This window comes from Oncorhynchus gorbuscha, linkage group LG05 (assembly GCF_021184085.1).
Source record: "Oncorhynchus gorbuscha isolate QuinsamMale2020 ecotype Even-year linkage group LG05, OgorEven_v1.0, whole genome shotgun sequence".
NCBI lineage: Eukaryota > Metazoa > Chordata > Actinopteri > Salmoniformes > Salmonidae > Oncorhynchus > Oncorhynchus gorbuscha.
Genome location: NC_060177.1, coordinates 66,702,222 through 66,722,513, shown reverse-complemented (window position 1 = coordinate 66,722,513; position 20,292 = coordinate 66,702,222). Strand labels below are relative to the sequence as shown.

Here is a 20,292-nt window from a genome sequence, read left to right as displayed (position 1 = left end):
CTGCTGCTTAAAGGTGGGGTTGGGGACAGGGGTTGTACTGTCTGTAAGATAGTTTTTTAAGCAGGTGAAAAAGATCTGGATAAAGCTGTGACAGTGGTACTGAAGCTACAGCACCTAGATACATACTCACTAACACCACCTGCTTGTAAAATTACATTTAGGAAAATGAATTGTCAACAGTCCAATACATCCACACAGATACAGACAATTGAGCTCAAACATCTCACCTCCTCTCTTGGATGAGTGGGAGGATCTGGAGGAGGTGGACCACTGCTTTGTGAGCCCTGCTCGTTTTGTTTGGAGAGTGTCTCCCCCGCCCCCTGCACTGACCACCTCCTCAGCTTCTAAAGAGTTGATGGTATCCTTGACCTCCTGATTCTTGTCTGGGGGTGAAACAGCTCCATTGGCCTCGGTGGCCTCCTCTGTCTGGCTGAAATGGGCCATCTTCTGGGCCAGGGCCAACTGGGTCTCCAGCTCCAGCTGCCTGATGTCCTCGATGGTCAGGCCATACCACTCGTCCTGCCAGCACCAAGCCTGCCGGTGGGCCCGCACCATCACCTTCCTCAGCCCTGGGAAAGGGGAGGGAAAGGGGAGGGAGAGAGTTTGGACAGACAGCACTAGAAAACATCAGGGCATCCCATCAGGCCGCCACCTCTAACATCTTAACCCAATGTCAGTGACGTTTACTAGCTAAACTAGTCAGCAGCAGCATGCCTGTAGTATGGAAACACTACTGCTCTTGGATCAAGCACTCATATAGCCAACACCGGGCAGGGATATGTTAAGGTTTTGTTCAAACTACTCTTCCAATGCCTCATCCCATCTCATACGCACCTACATCATGGATGAAGCGCTCAATCTTGGACTGCATACCCCAGTAGCGGAACTCCACCTTGCACAGTTTGTAAGCACACATGATGGGCGTCTTCCCCGGGTTGTTGTTGTACTCCTCGATCCAGTCCTCCTGCAGAGGCCCTCTCTTGGTCTTGTCTGACGTGTAGATCCGAGGGTCCTCCTCTTGCAAGTACTCATGTGGAGTGATGGGATCTTTGACAATGTCGATGGGGTCTGCAAGAGAGAGTCTGACTTCAACATGTGTCACAAATAACATTTACAGTGCCTTCAGAAAGTATTCACATCTGTTAAACCAGCCTTCGCTTTGGCTCTCCCTCCTGTCCAGCTCAGGCGTTCGGCATCGCAGTCTTTCTAGTTCCTGCTGAACCTACTGCTGGCAAACGCCCTTCACTCATCAACGCCGGACTTGTCTCGTCATCATTACACACACCTGGTGTTTAAGAAGGCCCTGAAAGCATGGCGGCTCTGACTGGAGGGTGCTAAACACCCATTCATTGTCTGGACGGACCACAGAAACTGAAACTGGAGTACATTCGAGCAGCGAAGAGGCTGAACCCTCATCAGGCCAGGTGGGCCCTATTCTTCGGCAGGTTTGACTTTACCCTCTCCTACTGGCCGGGATCAAAGAACGTTAAGGCCGATGTGTTGTCCCGGGTGCATGACACAGAGGATCGGAGGGAGAAAGTGACACCCATTATTCCACTGTCCCGCATTGTGGCTCCTGTCGTGTGGAATGTGAATGTGGGCATCCGTCGAGCCCTGCGACAGGAGCCCTCACCTGCCCACAACCGAGGGGTGTAACTATGTGCCCTCTGATGTGTGGGACCGTCTCCTTGCCTGGGCACAAACATCACCTGTGTCGGGGAACCTGGGTATAGCCCATACTATCGACTGGCTCTCTGCCAAGTACTGGTGGCCTATCCTGGGACATCCAAATTTACGTCTCTACCTGCTCCACCTGCACACAGAGCAAGACACCTTCCCTGTGGCAAACTCCACCCGCTGCCAGTTCCACAACAACCCTGGTCCCATCTCTCCATGGACTTTGTCACAGACCTCCCCCTCGGAGGGGCACACCACCATCTTGGTTGTTGGGGACCAGTTTTCCAAAGCCTGTCGTTTGATTCCTCTAACTGGTCTCCCTACGGCCCTGACCGCAGAGGCTCTTTTCTCGCACATCTTCTGGCACTACGGGATTCCGGGAGAACATCATGTCTGACCCTGGTCCTCAGTTCACCTTCCGGGTCTGGAAGACCTTCATAGAACAACTGGGGGTCACGGTCAACCTCAGCTCCAGGTACCGTCCCCAAACAAATGGGCAGATGGAAAGGTTAAATCAGGAATTGGGTAGGTACCTTCGTAGTTAGTTTCTGCCTTAGGCAGAATACGCATAAAACTCCCTCTGTCACTCCTCCACTAACCTCACACCCTTTCAATGTGTTCTAGGCTATCAGATGGCCTGGCACACTGGAACCGGAGTCAGATCGAGGATCCTGTGGTGGACGATTGGTTCCGGCACGCCGAGGAGGTATGGAACCCCGTGCACACCTGTCTCCAGCAACTCCACACCTGCCTCCAGGTCGATCGTGACCGCAGTGGGGCCACGGTCTTTCACCCCGGTGACAGGGTCTGACTTTCTACAAAGGACCTGCCCCTCCGCCTGCCCTGCCGAAAGCTGAGCCCATGGTTTGTGAGGCTGTTCAAAGTCCTGAGGAGTCAAAGCAGTGACGTACAGATTAAATCTCCCCGACTAAATTACAGTATCTCACCCTCATTTCATAGAACTCTCCTCAGGCCGGTGGCAGCTGGTCCCTTGGCTAGTGCTGGACCCCACAACACACCACCCCCTCCTTTGGACGTCGAGGGGGCCCCGGCATACTCCGTCCGCAGCTTGTTGGACTCACAGAGTCATGGGGGGCTTCTCCAGTACCTGGTTGACTGGGAGGGGTACGGTCCCGAAGAGCGGTGCTGGGTTCCGGTGCAGGACGCCTTGGATCGTTCTCTCATCAGGGACTTCCACAGGCGTCGTCCCAACCGACCTGCACCACGTCTCCGGGGTCATACCGAAGGTTGGCGGAGCCCCGGCGGCTGGAGCAGCGCCTCTTCAGCCTTCGCTTTGGCTCCCCCTCCTATCCAGCTCAGGCATTTGGCATCACCGGCCTTCTAGCTGCTGCCGAACATACTGATGGCAATCGCCCTTCACTCATCAACCCCGGACTTGTCTCGTCATCATTACACACACCTGGTTCCAATCCCCAATCTGTCACTGTATATATACTCCCTCTGCCATTTGTCTTTGTCAGTCATTGTAAATGTTACCCGTTTTCCTGAGAGGAATCTCTCCGACTATTTCCTGAGTACTTTATATTTTTGCACTTTGGGTTTGCCCTGTGCCTTTTTATTTATGAAGATATATTTTCAGTACAACAGCATTTGGATTTCGTCCAGCTTTGATCGATGGTGCTTAAATAAATTCAGTAGTTCTTTTTTTTCTTCTATTACCCCTTTTTCTCCCAATTTCGTGGTATCCAATTGGTGGTTACAGTCTTGTCTCATTGCTGCAACTCCCGTACGGACTCCGGAGAGGCGAAGGTCGAGAGCCGTGCATCCTCTGAAACACAACCCAACCAAGCTGCACTGCTTCTTATATAAAACACTAATACATCTTGATTACATAAGTATTCAGTCCCCTGAGTCAATACATGTTAGAATCCTGAACTAACTAGGCTTGTGATAACGAAGGGCTTGAATACTTGAGAAGACATCTCAGCTTAATTTTTTAAATTAATTTGTAAAAATAAAATAACCTTATTCAACTTTGACATTATGGGGTATTTTGTTTACACCAGTAACACAAAATCAAAATTGAATCCAATTTAAATGTAGACTGTCACACAACAAAATGCAGAAAAAAACAGTTGCAGTGGAGGCAAACGGCCACCAGTGGGCCTCTACTCTACTGGCTGCTGTGTGAACCCAGGAGCTTCACTCAAACCCTGCCGTAGGTCATGCATCAGGAAGCCCTTAACAATAACCATGGCTATTCAAACAAGACCACTAACCTAGACCTGTCATTTTGACTTTACTGCTGCAGGTAGTTGAAAGTTGTCCATAGTGAGGAGAAATCATCACCATCAACTAACAGTGCTGCTTGGGCACTGTGGTCTGAGGCTCTATTGTCCTTCTGATATTCCACTATTTGTCCCATACTGGCACCACCTTACCTAGAGTCCTTAGCCTCTTCTCGGCTGGGGACATGTTGAAGACATCTGGCTGGTGTCCTGTGTCTGGCTTGTAGTACGTCTCAATGTCAATGGAGAACTTCTCAACGAAGGGACATGTATATCTGGAGGAAAGAGGAGAGCAAGCTGAGAGGTGTCAGTAATAAATAAGCACAATATGTTGACCTGGACACAGTATATCCCCACAGCAAAATACTTTGTGTATGGTGGAAACATTACATTTTAGTAATTTAGCAGACGCTCTTATCCAGAGCAACTTACAGGAGCAATTTGGGTTAAGTGCCTTGCTCAAGAGCACAGATAGATTTTTCACCTCGTCGTCTATGGGATTTGAACCAGTCGACCTTTCACTTACTGGCCCAATGCTCTTAACCCCTATGCTACCTGCCGATGTCTCTGTTATTGAGTAGGTTCTAGGCTAAATGATGGGAAAGTCTAAAAAATGTCTACCTGGCAAGAGCTAACTACTGTTCGTCTTTGTTTCGGTCTGTCACTCTAGCTCTTTCTCACCCTCACTCTCTGTCTCTGGCTCCAGGCGAGGTGGAGAGCTGTTAGCCCATCTGTTGTCTGCAGCTGAGCTGTCACTGCTTTGATGAAGCTGTCAGCAGACGGCTCCAGTCTATCAATACCTTGACAGTGTTTTCAAGGGGCGCTTCTCATTTCAGCAGCCTCACACCTGCAGTTCTGCCCAGGCCCCAAACAGACAGACAAACAAACGCACCCTAAGTCTAGGGCATCATCAATTCTGAACGATAGGCTGGCTAGCAGAGCTACTGGCTGGAAGACTGCCCATGTTTTGGTTGGCACGCTCTGCAGTGTTCTGATAACTGCTCTGGAATCTTTTAGCTTTGCTTGGCTAAGTATTTTCCTGAAGGGGCAGATTGAATAAACAATCACTCCATTTGGGATAAGGTTTGATGTTGAGAACAACCCATCAGACAGCTCAAACTATGGGCATGGGTATAGGCTTAGGGTAAACAGTCTCACCAACTGTACTGTAGGGGCTGCTGTATAAGGGTGGTACTTCTGTGTGTGGGGGGTGTAAAGGTGGTTCTCCTGTGTGTGGGGGGGTTCTCCTGTGTGTGTGTGTGTGGGAGGGGGGTGTTAGGGTGGTTCTCCAGTGTGTGTGGGGTGGGGGGTGTAAGGATGGTTCTCCTGTGTGTGGGGGGGTGTAAAGGTGGTTCTCCTGTGTGAGAGGGGTGTAAGGGTGGTACTCCTGTATGTGGGGGGGGGTGCAAGGGTGGTTCTCCTGTGTGTGGGGGGTGTAAGGGTGGTTCTCCTGTGTGTGTGTGTGTGTGTGTGTGTGTGTGTGTGTGTGTGTGTGTGTGTGTGTGTGTGTGTGTGTGTGTGTGTGTGTGTGTGTGTGTGTGTGTGTGGGGTGTGGTAAGTATGTGTGTAAGGGTGGTACTCCTGTATGTGGGGGGGGGGTGTAAGGGTGGTACTCCTGAAGGGGGCAATAGTCTCACACCTTGTGCGGGTGTAGGGGTAGGCGTTCCAGGACTCCTCCTCTACCCGGAGTGCTGCCTTGGGCAGGATGGAGCGGAACCAGCTGGGGATGTGCATGCCGATGTGGTAAACCTTGTGGGTGTACTGGCCGACTCCCCCTGGGCCGTTCTCATACGGCTTGTTCTCCAAGATCTCCACTCCGCTGCCCTCGCCACAGGTCTCATCCCGACTCTTTTTCTGTTCAGATCACAATACAGTTATGGGTTAGGTGAGGAAGCATAGGTCAAAGGTCAACTGAGGACTGAAATGAGGTTAAACAAGGGAGGTCAGGTGAAGCACCCTCATGTGAAGACAAAAACACGTCAAGAAAATGGCTACCTGGATTATCTGCACTGACCCCCCACACACCCCCATTTTTATGCTGCTGCTACTCTTATTATCTGTTTATTATCTGTGCATAGTCACTTTACCTACATGTATATATTATCTCAATTACCTCAACTAACCTGTGCCCCAGCACATTGTACCGATACTCACTGTATATAGCCTTGTTACTGTTATTTTATTGTTGCTTTTTTATCATTTGTTTGTCTATTTTTTTTACTTATGTTAATTTTAGTAAATACTTTTTTAACACTTATTTTTCTTAAAACTGCATTGTTGGTTAAGGGCTTGTAAGTAAGCATTTCACTGTAAGGTCTACTGTCGGCGAATGTGACAAATAACATTTTATTTAAAAAAAAAATGTTATTTTTATGGATTTACACACAGAGGATGTTGTCATTTAGCTTCAACAGAATAGGTGAATCACCAAGATATGCTGTTGACCTACACTGCTAAGTCAGGAGAGCTGCCGATCCAGCTCAGTCAAACACACCTTTCCCATATTTACATTCCAGGTACACCACAGTAATGGGGGAGGGTAGGGGGCTGGAAGGACATTACTTTTCAAACATCACGCAGTGGGAGCCACCAGGGAGAGGCTTCCTGCTGATGTAGAAACAAGGGAAACAGGCGTGCTAAAGGCACACTAGGGAACAGAGTCCAAGTGCTGAGGATGGTGAAAACGTGAGGGTAAGGGCAAGGACTACAGTATGACGTTCCCAGACAGTCTGAGATAATATCAGCGAGTCAATACTACATGTGCATGTAATATCTTAGCTACTCCCGGCTTTTACATAATGCTCTAGGAGGGAGAGGGACAACAGGAGGGAGAGGGACAACAGGAGGGAGAGGGACAACAGGACAGCAGGCAGTGAATCAGTGGGGTAGTGGGGAGATGAGATGTGTGCAGCGAGGCATCCACCCCACTAGCCCCCATTACCTTTGACAGGTTGTTCATTAGCCACCTACCCTGCTCTCAACAGCCGGACAAAGCTCTTCAGACACAGCACAGTCCTCCTGACTGACTGCAGAAGCACACAATACACACACACAAAGATACACACAAACACAAGCAGATGCTCAAAAACACTCTGCAACACATACAGTATAGGCCTGTGCGCATAGCCACACACACGCACACACATATCTAGACACAGCCAGATGCTTACACAAACATGCTGTAGTTTGTACACACCCACACACAGAAACGCACACCCACACACATGCAAGGCACTTCATTATCCTGCTGACAGGTGCCTGTGGCCTGCAAGCCTGGGTGCCACTGGCCAGTATCAAATCTAACCTCCTGCCAGAGGCTGGCTCTTGGTGCTCTGCAGCCCACAAGAAACCATCAGGAAGATTAAAAATCCCAGGCCACGGCTCAGCCCTCCCCTTTGGGAATAGGCCTAATGTTTTGCTTTGATCTGTGTGCAAACCATAAAGGGTCTCCAAACAAAACTGAACTGAATAACAAGGTGAAGAGGAAGGGAATGCAGGCAGGGATATTTCATTGCTATTTATTTCTCTTTCCTCATTGGTTTGACATGTTTCCAGGAGTTAAACCGAAACTAACCGAGAGAGGTATGGTTACTAATGGGTAAATTACATTCAGAAAGGAAGCTACATTACATTAAGTTATTCAGGAAGGACTAAATATAGAGGACAGTCTGTCTGTAATCTATCTGTTCAGCTTCCTCATAACTACCTGGCTGGCTGTATTGACTTGCATAACCCTCATGTCATCCGATCAGGGAAACTGGAAGAACAAAATGGTGGGTGGTGAATAAATGCTGGAAGGGGAGGGAGAGAGTGAGAGAGAAAGTGCCCACTTAATTTACCTGACACCCTGCGTTTGTGATATCTTTGCAAATCACAGTTGTGATAATGCATTCACAATTAACTATCAATTTAGGAGGCAGAGTGATAAGGTTTAAAGGTAAACAAGAGACAGCCGTGTGGAACATGGAGTCAGGAGGAGTCTGGCCTGCTGGAGTGAAGACAGTCATACAGACAGAGAAGCTCTTCATTGTACTGAGAGGTTCTGGGTATTTTTCTTTTTCAATATTTTTATTGAAGAACACAAAGATAATACAAATAAAGTTAAAGAACAACAAAAAAGTTATGGCAGGTACAGCACACATCATACATTCAGCATCTCTGAATTAGATCAATTGGAAGTACAAAACCCATTTTTCCCAGTATTCCTGGCCTCTCTCCTCATGATTTCTTGAAGCAAAGGTCATACGCTGACAGGTCCAAGCTTGAGCCACCATTGTTACACTGGGGATAAATCAGGAATTCTGCCTGGGGTTGCCCTGGTAACATGCAGTGCAGGGATGAAGACAAGACAGGGCTCTCTCTCTCTCTCTCTCTCTCTCTCTCTCTCTCTCTCTCTCTCTCTCTCTCTCTCTCTCTCTCTCTCTCTCTCTCTCTCTCTCTCTCTCTCTCTCTCTCTCTCTCTCTCTCTCTCTCTCTCTCTCTCTCTCTCTCTCTCTCTCTCTCTCTCTCTCTCTCTCTCTCTCTCTCTCTCTCTCTCTCTCTCTCTCTCTCTCTCTCTCTCTCTCTCTCTCTCTCTCTCTCTCTCTCTCTCTCTCTCTCTCTCTCTCGTGTGACCATTTTACTCGTATATGCCCCTAAATATTTTGCTGTGTGACCTGAAAAGGTGGAAAAGGGGAAAGTAACTATGGGTCACTAATTTAACACCATCCTTCCTCCCTTGCCTGCCTCAGCTTGCTTGTAAACACTCTATCCTTCTGGATTCTCCATCTGTTCACTTTGCTGAGTTTCACAAGTACCTATGGAACTGGGCCAGAATCAATGACTCTGGAGCTCAACCCCAATTGTGGAAATTACTGATCAGCCCCTCTTCCTTCTAGTGTCAAAGCCCTTCCTCTGATCCAGTTATATTAAAACAGGCTAGTACAAAAGCTGAACCTGGTCTTAACTTCCAATGCTCCACCCCCCTGCCCAACCCCCCTCCACGCCACTCCACCAACCACCAGGATGCCCGGCATCAGAACATTCCAGGCATTCCCGTGATTGGCAGATAGCAGGTTGATTGACAGGTTGGACCCCGCGAACACCGGGTACTGGTCAGTACAACACAACCACCTCCTAGCCTAACACATAACACACAGCTGTCTGTGCGGGTCGCTACACAGCCCCCCCACCACAAAGTCCCTCGTCCCCGAGGGAACAAACAAAGTCTCTGAAGCGACCCGGAGGTCTCCTTTGCCTGCGTGGTCGTGATGGTCGCAGAGTGCCCCTCTGGGACCCAGGGGATGAAGGCAGGGATATGGGTGACAAGGAAGCGGGAACGGGTAATACAGTCCATGGCTCTGGGGAACCACGCGGTGACACAGGGGGGGAGACAGGGGGAGTGGGCTGTCTGGAGCCTTGTCTGCGGCACCTGAGGGTGGGTGCCTGGAGAATGTCATTGCCAGAGAGGGGAATTGTGGGGGTTCCTGGGGTTTGGGGAGAAGAGGCCCCTCTGTATGGGGCTAACCTGTCCCGGTGCAGTGCCACCTTTCTCCCCCTGGGAGGAAGCTGCACCCGGTACACAACCTCCCCTACCCTCTCCAGGACACTGCAGGGTCCCACCCAGTGACTGTCCAACTTGGGGCATCTGCCTTTTTTCCTTAGGGGGCTGTAGACCCAGACCAGCTCCCCAGCCACAAAGTGCCTTCCCTGGGTGTGCACGTCATAGTTCCTTTTCTGCCTCACACCTGCATTCACCAGCTGCTCTCTGGCGAAGGTGTGGGCTGTCTCCAGGCGGTCCTGGAGTCTCCGGGCATACTCCGGCCCCGGAGGAACATGAGGGCTATCCAGGGGCCGACCAAACGCCATCTCCGCAGGGGTGCGGATCTCTCTCCCCAGCATGAGGAGGGCAGGCGTGCAGGAAGTGGAGTCTTGGACAGCGGAGCGGCATGCCATGAGGACCATAGGCAGGTGCTTGTCCCAGTCACGCTGGTGTTTGGAAGAGACGATGGCCAGCTGCTGCCCAAGCGTTTTGTTGAAGCGCTCCACAAGGCCATCACTTTGAGGATGGAGAGGAGTAGTGCGGGTCTTGTGCATACCCAGCCTCTCACACATGGTGAACACACGGGACTCAAAGTTTCTGCCTTGGTCGCTGTGGATGGACTCTGCAGCTCCAAACCTGCTGAACATCCCCGCTGTCAGGGCGTCGACGATGGTCTCTGCCTCCTGGTCAGGCAGAGCATAGGCCTCGGGCCATTTTGTGAAATAGTCCATGGCCGTGAGCACCCAGCGGTTTCCACTGTCTGTGGTGGGGAACGGCCCAACTACATCCACTCCCACCCTCTCCATGGGAGCCCCCACTGGGAACTGTTGTAGCTGAGCATGAGAGCGGCCTGGGGGCCCTTTCTCGCTGTGCAGTTGTCACAGCGGCGACAAAAGTCCTCCACATCCCTCTTGTGCTGCCCCCAGTAGAAGCCCTGACGGAGACGGCGCAGTGTTTTTGTGACCCCAAAGTGTCCAGTCCCCACCCCCATGTACTCTGGAGCACAGCCTCCCGCAATGCTTTTGGGACCACCACCTGCCACCTCTCCTCTCCCGTAGCTGACTCCTTCCATGCCCGCTGTAGCACGCCATCAGCCAGCCGCAGTCTCTCAAACTTCGACCACAACCCTTTGGTCGCGAGTGAGAGCGCTGTCACCTCTTCCCATGGTGGCCTCACCTGCGCCTCTACCCACTGTAGCACTGGCTGTAGGTCTGTGTCCCGTCCCTGCTGCTGCCGCCATTCAGCCACGTCGACAGTCTGCAGCTCACAGCAGACAGGCCCGCTCGCCCGACACACTGTGGCACAGACACCCTCCTCTGCCCGCAGCTCTCTCTCCCGTCCCTCTCTCCGTTCACAGTGGCGGCAGCCGTCTGCAGTACAGGGCCGACGGGACATGGCGTCGGCGTTGGAGTGGCGTGCCCCTGCCCTGTGCACCACCGTGAAGTCATACGGCTGAAGCTCCTCCAACCAGCGTGCCACCTGCCCCTCTGGCTCTCTGAAAGACATGAGCCACTGGAGAGCAGAGTGGTCAGTCCTTACAGTAAAGGGCAGACCACCCAGGTAGTACTTGAAGTGTTTGACGGAAGCCACAACAGCCAAGAGCTCCCGCCGGGTGACACAGTAGCGGCGCTCATGTTTGTCAAATGTTTTGCTGAAGTACGCCACCACTCTCTCCCCCTCTGGCCCCACCTGGGCCAGCACCCCACCCATGCCCACATTGCTCGCGTCTGTGTCCAGGATAAAGGGCAAGGTGAGGTCAGGGGGGGCGAGCACGGGGGCCTCGATCAGTGCACGTTTGAGGGTGTTGAACGCCTCCTCACACTCCACTGTCCAAGTGAAAGCCTTGTCCTTCGGCAGCAGGCGGTTCAGTGGAGCAGCAACGCTTGAGAAGCCCCGTACAAACCTCCTGTAGTACGAGGCCAGGCCCAGGAAGCTCTTCAGCTGACGCTGGTCGGTGGGGGTGGGCCAGTCTCTGACAGCCCCTACCTTGTCCTCCATGGTGCTGATCCCCTCCTTCCCCACTCGGTGGCCCAAGAAGGACACCTCTCTCCTCATGAAGTGGCACTTCTCGGGGTGGAGCTTCAGACCTGCGGCAGCCACCCTCTCCAGCACACGCCGTAGTGCCCCCAGGGCTGACTGGAAGGAGCTGCCATGGGCCAGGATGTCATCGAGGTATACCAGACACTGCTGTCGGGGATGCCATCCAGCACCCTGTCCATCAAACGCTCAAAAGTAGCTGGAGCGTTGCACAGGCCAAAGCACAGGACCTTGAACTGCCAGTGTCCTCTGTTAGTGGAGAACGCAGTTTTGGCTCTGGCCTCTGGGGAGAGGGGCACCTGCCAGTAGCCACTGCGGAGGTCTAGTGAGGAGAACCAGGAGGACCCCTAACCAGGTCCAGCGACTCATCGATACGTGGTATGGGGTATGAGTCCTTCCTGGTTACCTCATTCAGCCGCCTGTAGTCCGCACAGAACCTCAGCTTGCCCCCTTCTTCGGAACCATGACGACTGGCGCCGCCCAGGGGCTGTCTGAGGGCTCAATGAAGTCTGCCCGCTGCATCTCCAACACAGCCTTGTCTGCCGCCTCCTGGCGTGCCAGCGGGATACGGCGGGGACGCATCTTGATGGGTCGAGCATCACCTGTGTCGATCTCATGCTGCACCAGATGAGTCTGACCCACCTCTTCCTCACTCAACGCAAAGCTGTCTCTGAATTCAAACAGCAACTGCCACAACCGTTCCTGCTGCTCAGGGTCAAGACCAACACAGTTCCTCCCCCATATCTCCCTCACTGCAGACAGTGTCCTCTCCTCTCCCATCTGGGGTAGCTGGGCTGGGGGGATGCGACCCGGGCTCACAGAGGGCTGTGTCATGGAGGTAGCTGGGGGAATGTAACACACCGCTGTAGGTGACAGGGGGACTGGGGAAAAGTCACACACAGCTGTGGGGGAGGGGGCGCAGCCATGAGTCTCTGCTGCTTTAACTGTTGGAGTAAAGGGTTTGTTGGGTTGAGTGAATGTGACATTAGGGGGGCCATGGTGACTTCCGTCCCTCCCTGGAAGCTCAGTGTGCCCCTATTTAGGTCTAACTGGCAGCCTGTGCTCCTAAGAAAGTCCAACCCCAGGATACAAGGGTCCTGCACAGCCGCCACCCACACAGGATGACGCACAGTCCTGCCCCCTACTGTCAGAGTCATTATTCCCTTCCCTTTCATGGGTGCCAGCTCACCTGTGACTGTGCGGAGCTGCACAGTTGTAGGCTCACACTGAGTCCAACCTGGCACAATATCTGGCCTCACCAGGGTTACTGTGGAACCAGTGTCCACCAGGGCGGAGCAGGGCACCCCCTCCACAGTGACAGGGACATGACAAAAGTCCCCAACACAGGTCCGGCCCACCACAACAACAGGCTCCATCCGCTTGCCCTCGTCTGCTTCTGGGGAAGTGGAGCCTTGCTTCCCCCGTCTGTGCCGGTGGGCTCCTCCAGAAGATGATGGTGGTTGGGATAGAAAGCCAGGGGTCCGCACTACCCGGTCTATGCGGACCCCGAGCCGTTTCCCTGAGCTCTGGGGGACATGGGGCAAACTCGGCGCAGATGGCCTGGCTGGCCACAACCCCAGCAGACCCTGGGACCAGGGCGTGTGTTTCGTTCCGCCTGTAGCGACACAGCACGAATGAGTTTTGTCATTTCGGCCACCCAAGCAGGCTTTTCCGGCTCCGGACTGCTCTGCCCCCAGCTCGCACAGAGGGTGTGTCTCCCTGCACCCCCACCAAAGCCCCAGCTGAAGCCCCAGCCCACACCAGCTCCCTCTCCAAAGCCATCTCCAAGGCTGTCTGCAATGACTCAGGATGAGCCAGCTGGGTCTGTATGCGCAGCTCCGTAGGAGAGAGCGCCTGTATGAACTGGTCCCGTGCTAGCTCGCTCTGCACGGAGAGGGGCATGTGAGCATATGCCCGCCGAGAGAGGCTCTCAATGTCATTAGCTAGCACCCGTAGAGGCTCTCCAGGCTGCCTGCGTCTATTACTCAGTTCGGAGCGCAGTAGCCCGGGCTGTACACACTGTCCATAGCGCCTCCTCAGTGCTCCCACTAAAGCCCCATAATCATGCCTGTCCTCAGGGCTAATCAATATCAAACAGGCCAGAGCTTCATCCGTGAGGCATAAAGCCAACTGCAGTGCCCTTTCTTCATCCGACCACCCCTAAAATGAGCTAACAGTTCAAACTGAGCATGAAAAGCTTCCCAATCCGCCTTACCGGAATACTTCGGGTCTTAACAGATACGGACGCAGCCGGGAACTGGGCGCCGCCATGTTTGTTTACATCCTGAGCCCCAGATTCCTCATCACGCCGCGTCGACGTCACCACTTCGGTCCGCCCACCAGAATCCGCGCGAAATACATTCGACGAAGCACTCATGCCCGCTTCAGCCGCCATCGCTCTAACGTCCTCCCTCAAGCGGCCTCTGCGCTCCGACGCCCTGGCGATCTCCTCAGACAGAGCCCCGACGTCCATTCACATGCAGCTCCTTGGCCATAATCGTCCCCTACCTCCACCTTCACTTTCGGATTCCCTCGAAGCATTTTCCATCCCCGTTCTCACCTACGGTAGCTAGCCACATAAGTCAGCTAGCTAGCTGGCTAACTTGTATCAACGTTTTTACTTCTGACACCAATGTAATGACCCGACTAGATCATAAAGGAACAATTGTCCAGACAGAGGCTTGAGTTTACGAATTGACGGTTTATTACACCAACTTTACACAGGCTACTGTTTGGGCCGTAGCACACGCCAAATAGATGACACAAGCCAATCGTGACCTTCTCTTGTGAAGCCCAGACGTAAGAGAGAGAGAACAAAAGCTGAACCTGGTCTTAACTTCCAATGCTCCACCCCCCCTGCCCAACCCCCCTCCACGCCACTCCACCAACCACCAGGATGCCCGGCATCAGAACATTCCAGGCATTCCCGTGATTGGCAGATAGCAGGTTGATTGACAGGTTGGACCCCGCGAACACCGGGTACTGGTCAGTACAACACAACCACCTCCTAGCCTAACACATAACACACAGCTGTCTGTGCGGGTCGCTACAGTATATATGAAGAGTTGCTGTTGAACCTGGCTCTGCTGAATTTCAATGATTTCATCGAGGTATTCATCATTGACATCTGTTGTCTCAACACTAAACGTGAACGGCTGTCTCACCCATGCTGGTGAAACGGATGTGAAACGGCTAGCTTAGTTAGCGGTGTGCGCTAAATAGCGTTTCAATCGGTTACATCGGTTACATCACTTGCTCTGATGCCTTGAAGTAGTAGTTCCCCTTGCTCTTGTGGAGCGATGGGTAACAATGCTTCGAGGGTGAATGTTGTCGTTGTGTGCAGAAGGTCCCTGGTTCGCGCCCGGGTATGGGCGAGGGGACGGTTTAAAATTATACTGTTACACTGCATATGACTCTCTTGTAGGGAAGTATCCGTCGAGAGACTTTGCAAGCTCATCTAAGTGCGTGGCAATTGCTTGCTTCAGTTCAGCGGGTACAGAAATGTCTCCGATTCCAGATACATCTTCGATCTTACTTACACAGTCGTCCAGCAGGGGAAAGTTTGCGAAGTTATTGTTCTCTGTTCGTCGTTTCCATAACGGTAGCTTTTTTTGAAAAGCCTTCAGGTTTTCCTCCGCTTCGATGATGTTGACTCCACCGCCCTGCATCTTTTGATTGAGATGATTGAGAGCTGCGAAGATATCGGCCATGTACGCTAAAATGAGAATGAACTCAGAATTTTTGAAGCAATCTGCATGACAATGTTGGTGCTCTTGCAAAAACAGGGCCAATTCCACACGCACGGCAAAAACACGATTCAGCACCTGTCCCCGGGATAACCACCTAACGTTAGAATGGTACAGAAGTACCTCAAATTCAGAGCCCATTTCTTTACACAGCTCACTGAAGATGCGATGCCGCAGAGCACTAGTTCGCATATAGTTCACGCATTCCACTACAATTTTTAATACTTCTGCCAGTTTTGGAGGCAAGGTTTTTGTTGCCAACGCATGCCTGTGCAGAATACAATGCGTAACAATGATGTGTGGTGCATCGGCTTTCACTAGCGTACCAAAACCAGACTGCAGAAACCATATCCCACGAAAGACTGTTGTCTTTGAAGAAGTCATCCACAAGTTTCTTCACATCGGCTGCCTTAGTTGTTGTTGTACGAGGCTTACAAAATAAAAATTCTTCCTTTATCACGTCGTCTTTCACATAGTGCACGAATAGATTGGAAACCTCTGTGGTCTCGTCGAGTTGAAGGCTGAATTTTGCCGGACTTGAAATCAGATCTGCAACTACTTGAGCCAAGATGTCTTTGCTCATGTCCTCTATTCTGTCGCTGATGGTGTCATTTGAAAGAGGAATTTGGGATAACTTCTGCCTCTTTTCCCAGCATGATATTCGCCATCTTCAACACAGCTGGTTTTATGAGTGTTTCACCAATGGTGTGTGGTTTGCCCTGCTTTGCGATCAGGTAAGCAACTTCGTACGATGCTGTGAGGATCGGTTTGTTGATGGGTACAAAGCCGAGAACAGGCAGAGTAGCCTTTTCATCGAATCTGGCTCTCTTCACCTTGAATTCAGCGAGCGTTGTGTTCTTGTATTTTCCATCTCCATGCAGCTTAATGAAGTGTTCTCTTAGTTTTGCCGGTGCTAGACTAGAATTGCTCAACTTGGCATTGCAAATCATGCAGTTAGGACACTGACTCCTATCACGTTCGGTTATACATGTAAATCCATATTGTACATATTCGTCCGACCACTTTCTTTTTTTGCTCGACATAGTAAGTATGAAGGGATAAAAATATTAAGAAAGAAATCACAAGACGTACCATCACCACAGTCACAAACTGAGCGCACCAAATTCCCTGCAGCACAGATAGGCCAAGCGATGTATCTTGATCACCTGCAGCCAATGATGGCCAAGCGGAGCGTGTCATCATGAATCATATGAATCGGATGTTTGTCTTGACCTCCGCCGAACCCCTGAGACTGACTCACCGAACCCCTGGGGTTCGATCGAACCCAGGTTAAGAACCACTGGGCTAGTACAAGTCCATACAGTACCCAACACCCCTAATACAGTACTGACAAAGCACTAAAGAGGCAGGGACACAACTTTTATGACTGCCTTGGGGCATGTCTGTTCACGTGACCATGTTCAAACCCATTTAGAGGGAAATGCAGCTCAACCGGATTAGTGGCCAGTGCTGTATACCCGAGGATAATGCAAACTGTACAAACTGTATTTAGTGTACAGTGGTAGGCAGGGGAAGAGGGCTGGGCTGGCTACATGTAATGCAGCTAAGTAGGGACAGCTGCAGTTAAATCAGCCTGAATAGTAGACAGAAGAGAATTCAGAGGAGTGTTGATTGAGATTCTCAATATCCTGTGTTAGCAGCTTCTTCATCATCCCTACCTAGTGCCCACAAGCAAAATGTTTCTGGGGTATAAATAAACAACAGAACAAATGAATCCATTAGAGACATTCCTCCCGGGGGGAGTATGGTCCTTCCTAGCAGCTTTAGACTGGCGGCTTTCACGTCACAGCAGTTTCTGCCTGCTGTAAGAGAGTAGCAGAGTGCCCTCACTGGACAAAAGACACACCCAGCTGAGGGAGGGAGGGAGGGATCAGCCAGCCTGAGAGTGTTAAAGTAGAGATAATCCATCAGTACACAGCTCCTATTGTTCCTGTATACCAGGGATCATCAACTAGATTCAACCGCGGAACAACTTTATCTTGAGTGGATGGTCGGGGGCCGGAACAAAATAACAAATCATTTGTTGACAAAAAATATATTTTAAAAACTTGCTTACATTTGAATACGATCACGTGTCTCTCTATTATGTGCGGGAATACTTGGGAACAGATTTCTTAAATGAAAATCACTTAGAGTTGATTTCCTGGTGTTTTTACAGTATTTTACGTCAAACAAAGAAAATTAAACCACTCAAAAAGTTATTACTGTCACGTTCTGACCTTAGTTCCTTTGTTTTGTCTTTGTTTTAGTATGGTCAGGGCGGAAGTCGGGGTGGGCAGTCTGTTATTTTTTCTATGATTTGGGATTTCTGTGTTTGGCCTGGTATGGTTCTCAACAGAGGCAGCTGTCAATCGTTGTCCCTGATTGAGAACCATACTTAGGTAGCCTGTTTTCACCCTTGAGTTGTGGGTGATTATTTTCTGTTGAGTTTTTGTGTATTCACCATACAGGACTGTTCAGTTTTGTTCTCGTTATTTTTGTTTTTGTGTTCATGGTAATAAATTATCAATATGGTCACTTACCACGCTGCGCATTGGTCCTCCACTTCTTCCATCAACAACAGCCGTTACAGAATCACCCACCACAACCGGACCAAGCAGCGTGGAACCCAGGAGCAGAGGGTTCAAGACTCCTGGACTTGGGAGGAGATCTTGGATGGCAAAGGACCCTGGGTAGAGGCTGGGGAATATCGCCACCCCAAGGCAGAGCTGGAGGCAGTGAAAGCCGAGAGGCGGCATTATGAGGAGTTGGCACGGCAGCGCAACTGGGACGAGAGGCAGCCCCAAAAATGTATTGGGGGAGGCACACGGGGAGTGTGTCTAAGTCAGGTAGGAGACCTGAGCCAACTCCCCGTGCTTCCCGTGGAGAGAGGTGGACCGGGCAGGCACTGTGTTATGCCGTGAGGCGCACGGTGTCCCCGGTGCGCAGGCATAGCCCGGTGCGTTACATAGCAGCGCCTCGTATCGGCCGGGCTAGAGTCGGCACCGAGCCAGGTGCCATGAAGCCGGTTCTGGTCTCCAGTGCATCTCCTCGGGCCGGGGTACATGGCACCAGCCCTACGCATGGTGTCCCCGGTTCGCCAGCACAGCCCAGTGCGTTCTATTCCACCTCGCCACACTGGCCTGGCTACGGGGAGCATCCAGCCAGGTGGGGTTGTGCAGGCTCGGTGCTCGAGACCTCCAGTGTATCTCCACGGTCCGGTCTATCCGGTGCCTCCTCCACACACCAGGCCTCCGGTGGCAGCCACCCGCACCAGGCTGTCTCTCCGTCTCCTCCCTACAGGTGCTCCCGTCTGTCCTGAGCTGCCAGAGTCGCCCGTCTGTCCTGAGCTGCCAGAGTCGCCCGTCTTTCCTGAGCTGCCAGAGTCGCCCGTCTGTCCTGAGCTGCCAGAGTCGCCCGTCTGTCCTGAGCTGCCAGAGTCGCCCGTCTGTCCTGAGCTGCCAGAGTCGCCCGTCGGTCAGGAGCTGCCAGAGCCGCCGATCGGTCAGGAGCTGCCAGAGTCGCCCGTCGTTCAGGAGCTGCCAGAGGCGCCTGTCAGTCAGGAGCTGCCAGAGCCACCTGTCAGTCAGGAGCTGCCAGAGCCACCTGTCAGTCAGGAGCTGCCAGAGCCGCCTGTCAGTCAGGAACTGCCAGAGCCGCCTGTCAGTCAGGAGCTTCCAGAGCCGCCTGTCAGCCAGGAGCTGCCAGAGCCACCTGTCAGTCAGGAGCTGCCAGAGCCATCCGTTACTCCGGTGCTGCCGGATTCGCCACTCACTCGGGAGCTGCCGGGGTCTCCCGCCTGTCCGGTGCTGCCGGAATCTCCCGCCTGTCCGTGGTGCCGGGATCTCCCGCCTCTCCGGTGCTGCCGGAATCTCCCGTCCATTCGGGAACCGTTAATAGGGTCCCCAGTCTGAGGTCAGCGGCGAGGGTCCAAGTCCTGCGCCAGAGCCGCCACCGCGGACAGACGCCCATCTAGACCCTCCCCTATAGGTTCAGGTTTTGCGGCCGCACCTTTGGGGGGGGAGGGTACTGTCAGGCTCTGACCTTAGTTCCTTTGTTTTGTCTTTGTTTTAGTATGGTCAGGGCGTGAGTTGGGGTGGGCAGTCTATGTTCTTTTTTTCTACGATTTGGGATTTCTGTGTTTGGCCTGGTATGGTTCTCAATCAGAGGCAGCTTTCAATCGTTGTCCCTGATTGAGAACCATACTTAAGTAGCCTGTTGTGGGTGATTATTTTCTGTTGAGTGTTTGTGTATTCACTGTTTTGTTTCGTTCATTATTTTTGTTTTTGTGTTCATGGTAATAAATTATCAATATGGACACTTACCACCCTGCGCATTGGTCCTCCTCTTCTTCCATCAACAACAGCCGTTACAATTGCTTATTTAGTTTTGCTCAGAAAACTTTGGGGTACAACATTTTTCAGCACGGGCCACCAGTTTGGAAACCCGGCTGTATCCCAACATTAAACGCTGTATGACCAATCAATTTATAATTGAGCACTTTAATGACCAATCGCGGTAGAAAATCCCCTGTTTTACAAAAGCTCCCCCTCCACTCCACTACAGATTTGTTGTCCAGTGAGTGTTCTATTGAACTCTGGGGTGGAGGTGTTGTCCTGCAGGTGAGGGGTCAGGAGTTACACGTGAAGCGTGTGTCTGTTGGCCTCACCTGGATCATGTAGAGCTGGGCGATGCGGTACTCGTCCACGCTCATTGGCATTGGGATCCGGTACTCCTTGATCAGCATGGTGAGTCTGGGGTGGGGGAGAGGGGCCAGGAATAGGGGAGAGGGACAGAGGGAGGGGAGGGGGGGCTGGTGGTGGGAGGGACTGGGGGGTTTCTATGTGTGACTCGTCAGTTCACTGCTGCGTCCTCATCGATGGTGCCTGTGGATGAGAAGAGAGACATAAATGGTAAGATCGCTGAACAGTTAAAGTAGGCTTGTGTGGTATACCGTATATACCGTATACCAGGGTATTTGGAAATAGCCACATGATGCTCTTTCAATACCATCAAAATGTTATTTTAAGTTTTTCAATACCATTAAATATTTGTAGCAATT

The 20,292-nt window shown here is 51.8% G+C and overlaps 1 protein-coding gene across 3 annotated transcripts in view; it reads right to left on the bottom strand.

Moving 5' to 3' along the window:
* LOC124036341 (membrane-associated phosphatidylinositol transfer protein 2-like) overlaps positions 1 to 20,292 on the bottom strand; it is a 102,531-nt gene that overhangs the window by 27,794 nt on the left and 54,445 nt on the right. For all 3 annotated transcript variants that reach the window (XM_046350795.1, XM_046350793.1, XM_046350794.1), the window contains exons 2-6: positions 19,900 to 20,116; positions 5,566 to 5,780; positions 4,080 to 4,201; positions 835 to 1,068; positions 228 to 569 (exon numbers count right to left, since the gene is read on the bottom strand). In XM_046350795.1, coding sequence (XP_046206751.1) covers positions 228 to 569; positions 835 to 1,068; positions 4,080 to 4,201; positions 5,566 to 5,780; positions 19,900 to 19,977 — 991 coding nt within the window. In that variant the 5' untranslated portion in view covers positions 19,978 to 20,116. The remainder of the gene's footprint in view (positions 1 to 227; positions 570 to 834; positions 1,069 to 4,079; positions 4,202 to 5,565; positions 5,781 to 19,899; positions 20,117 to 20,292) is intronic.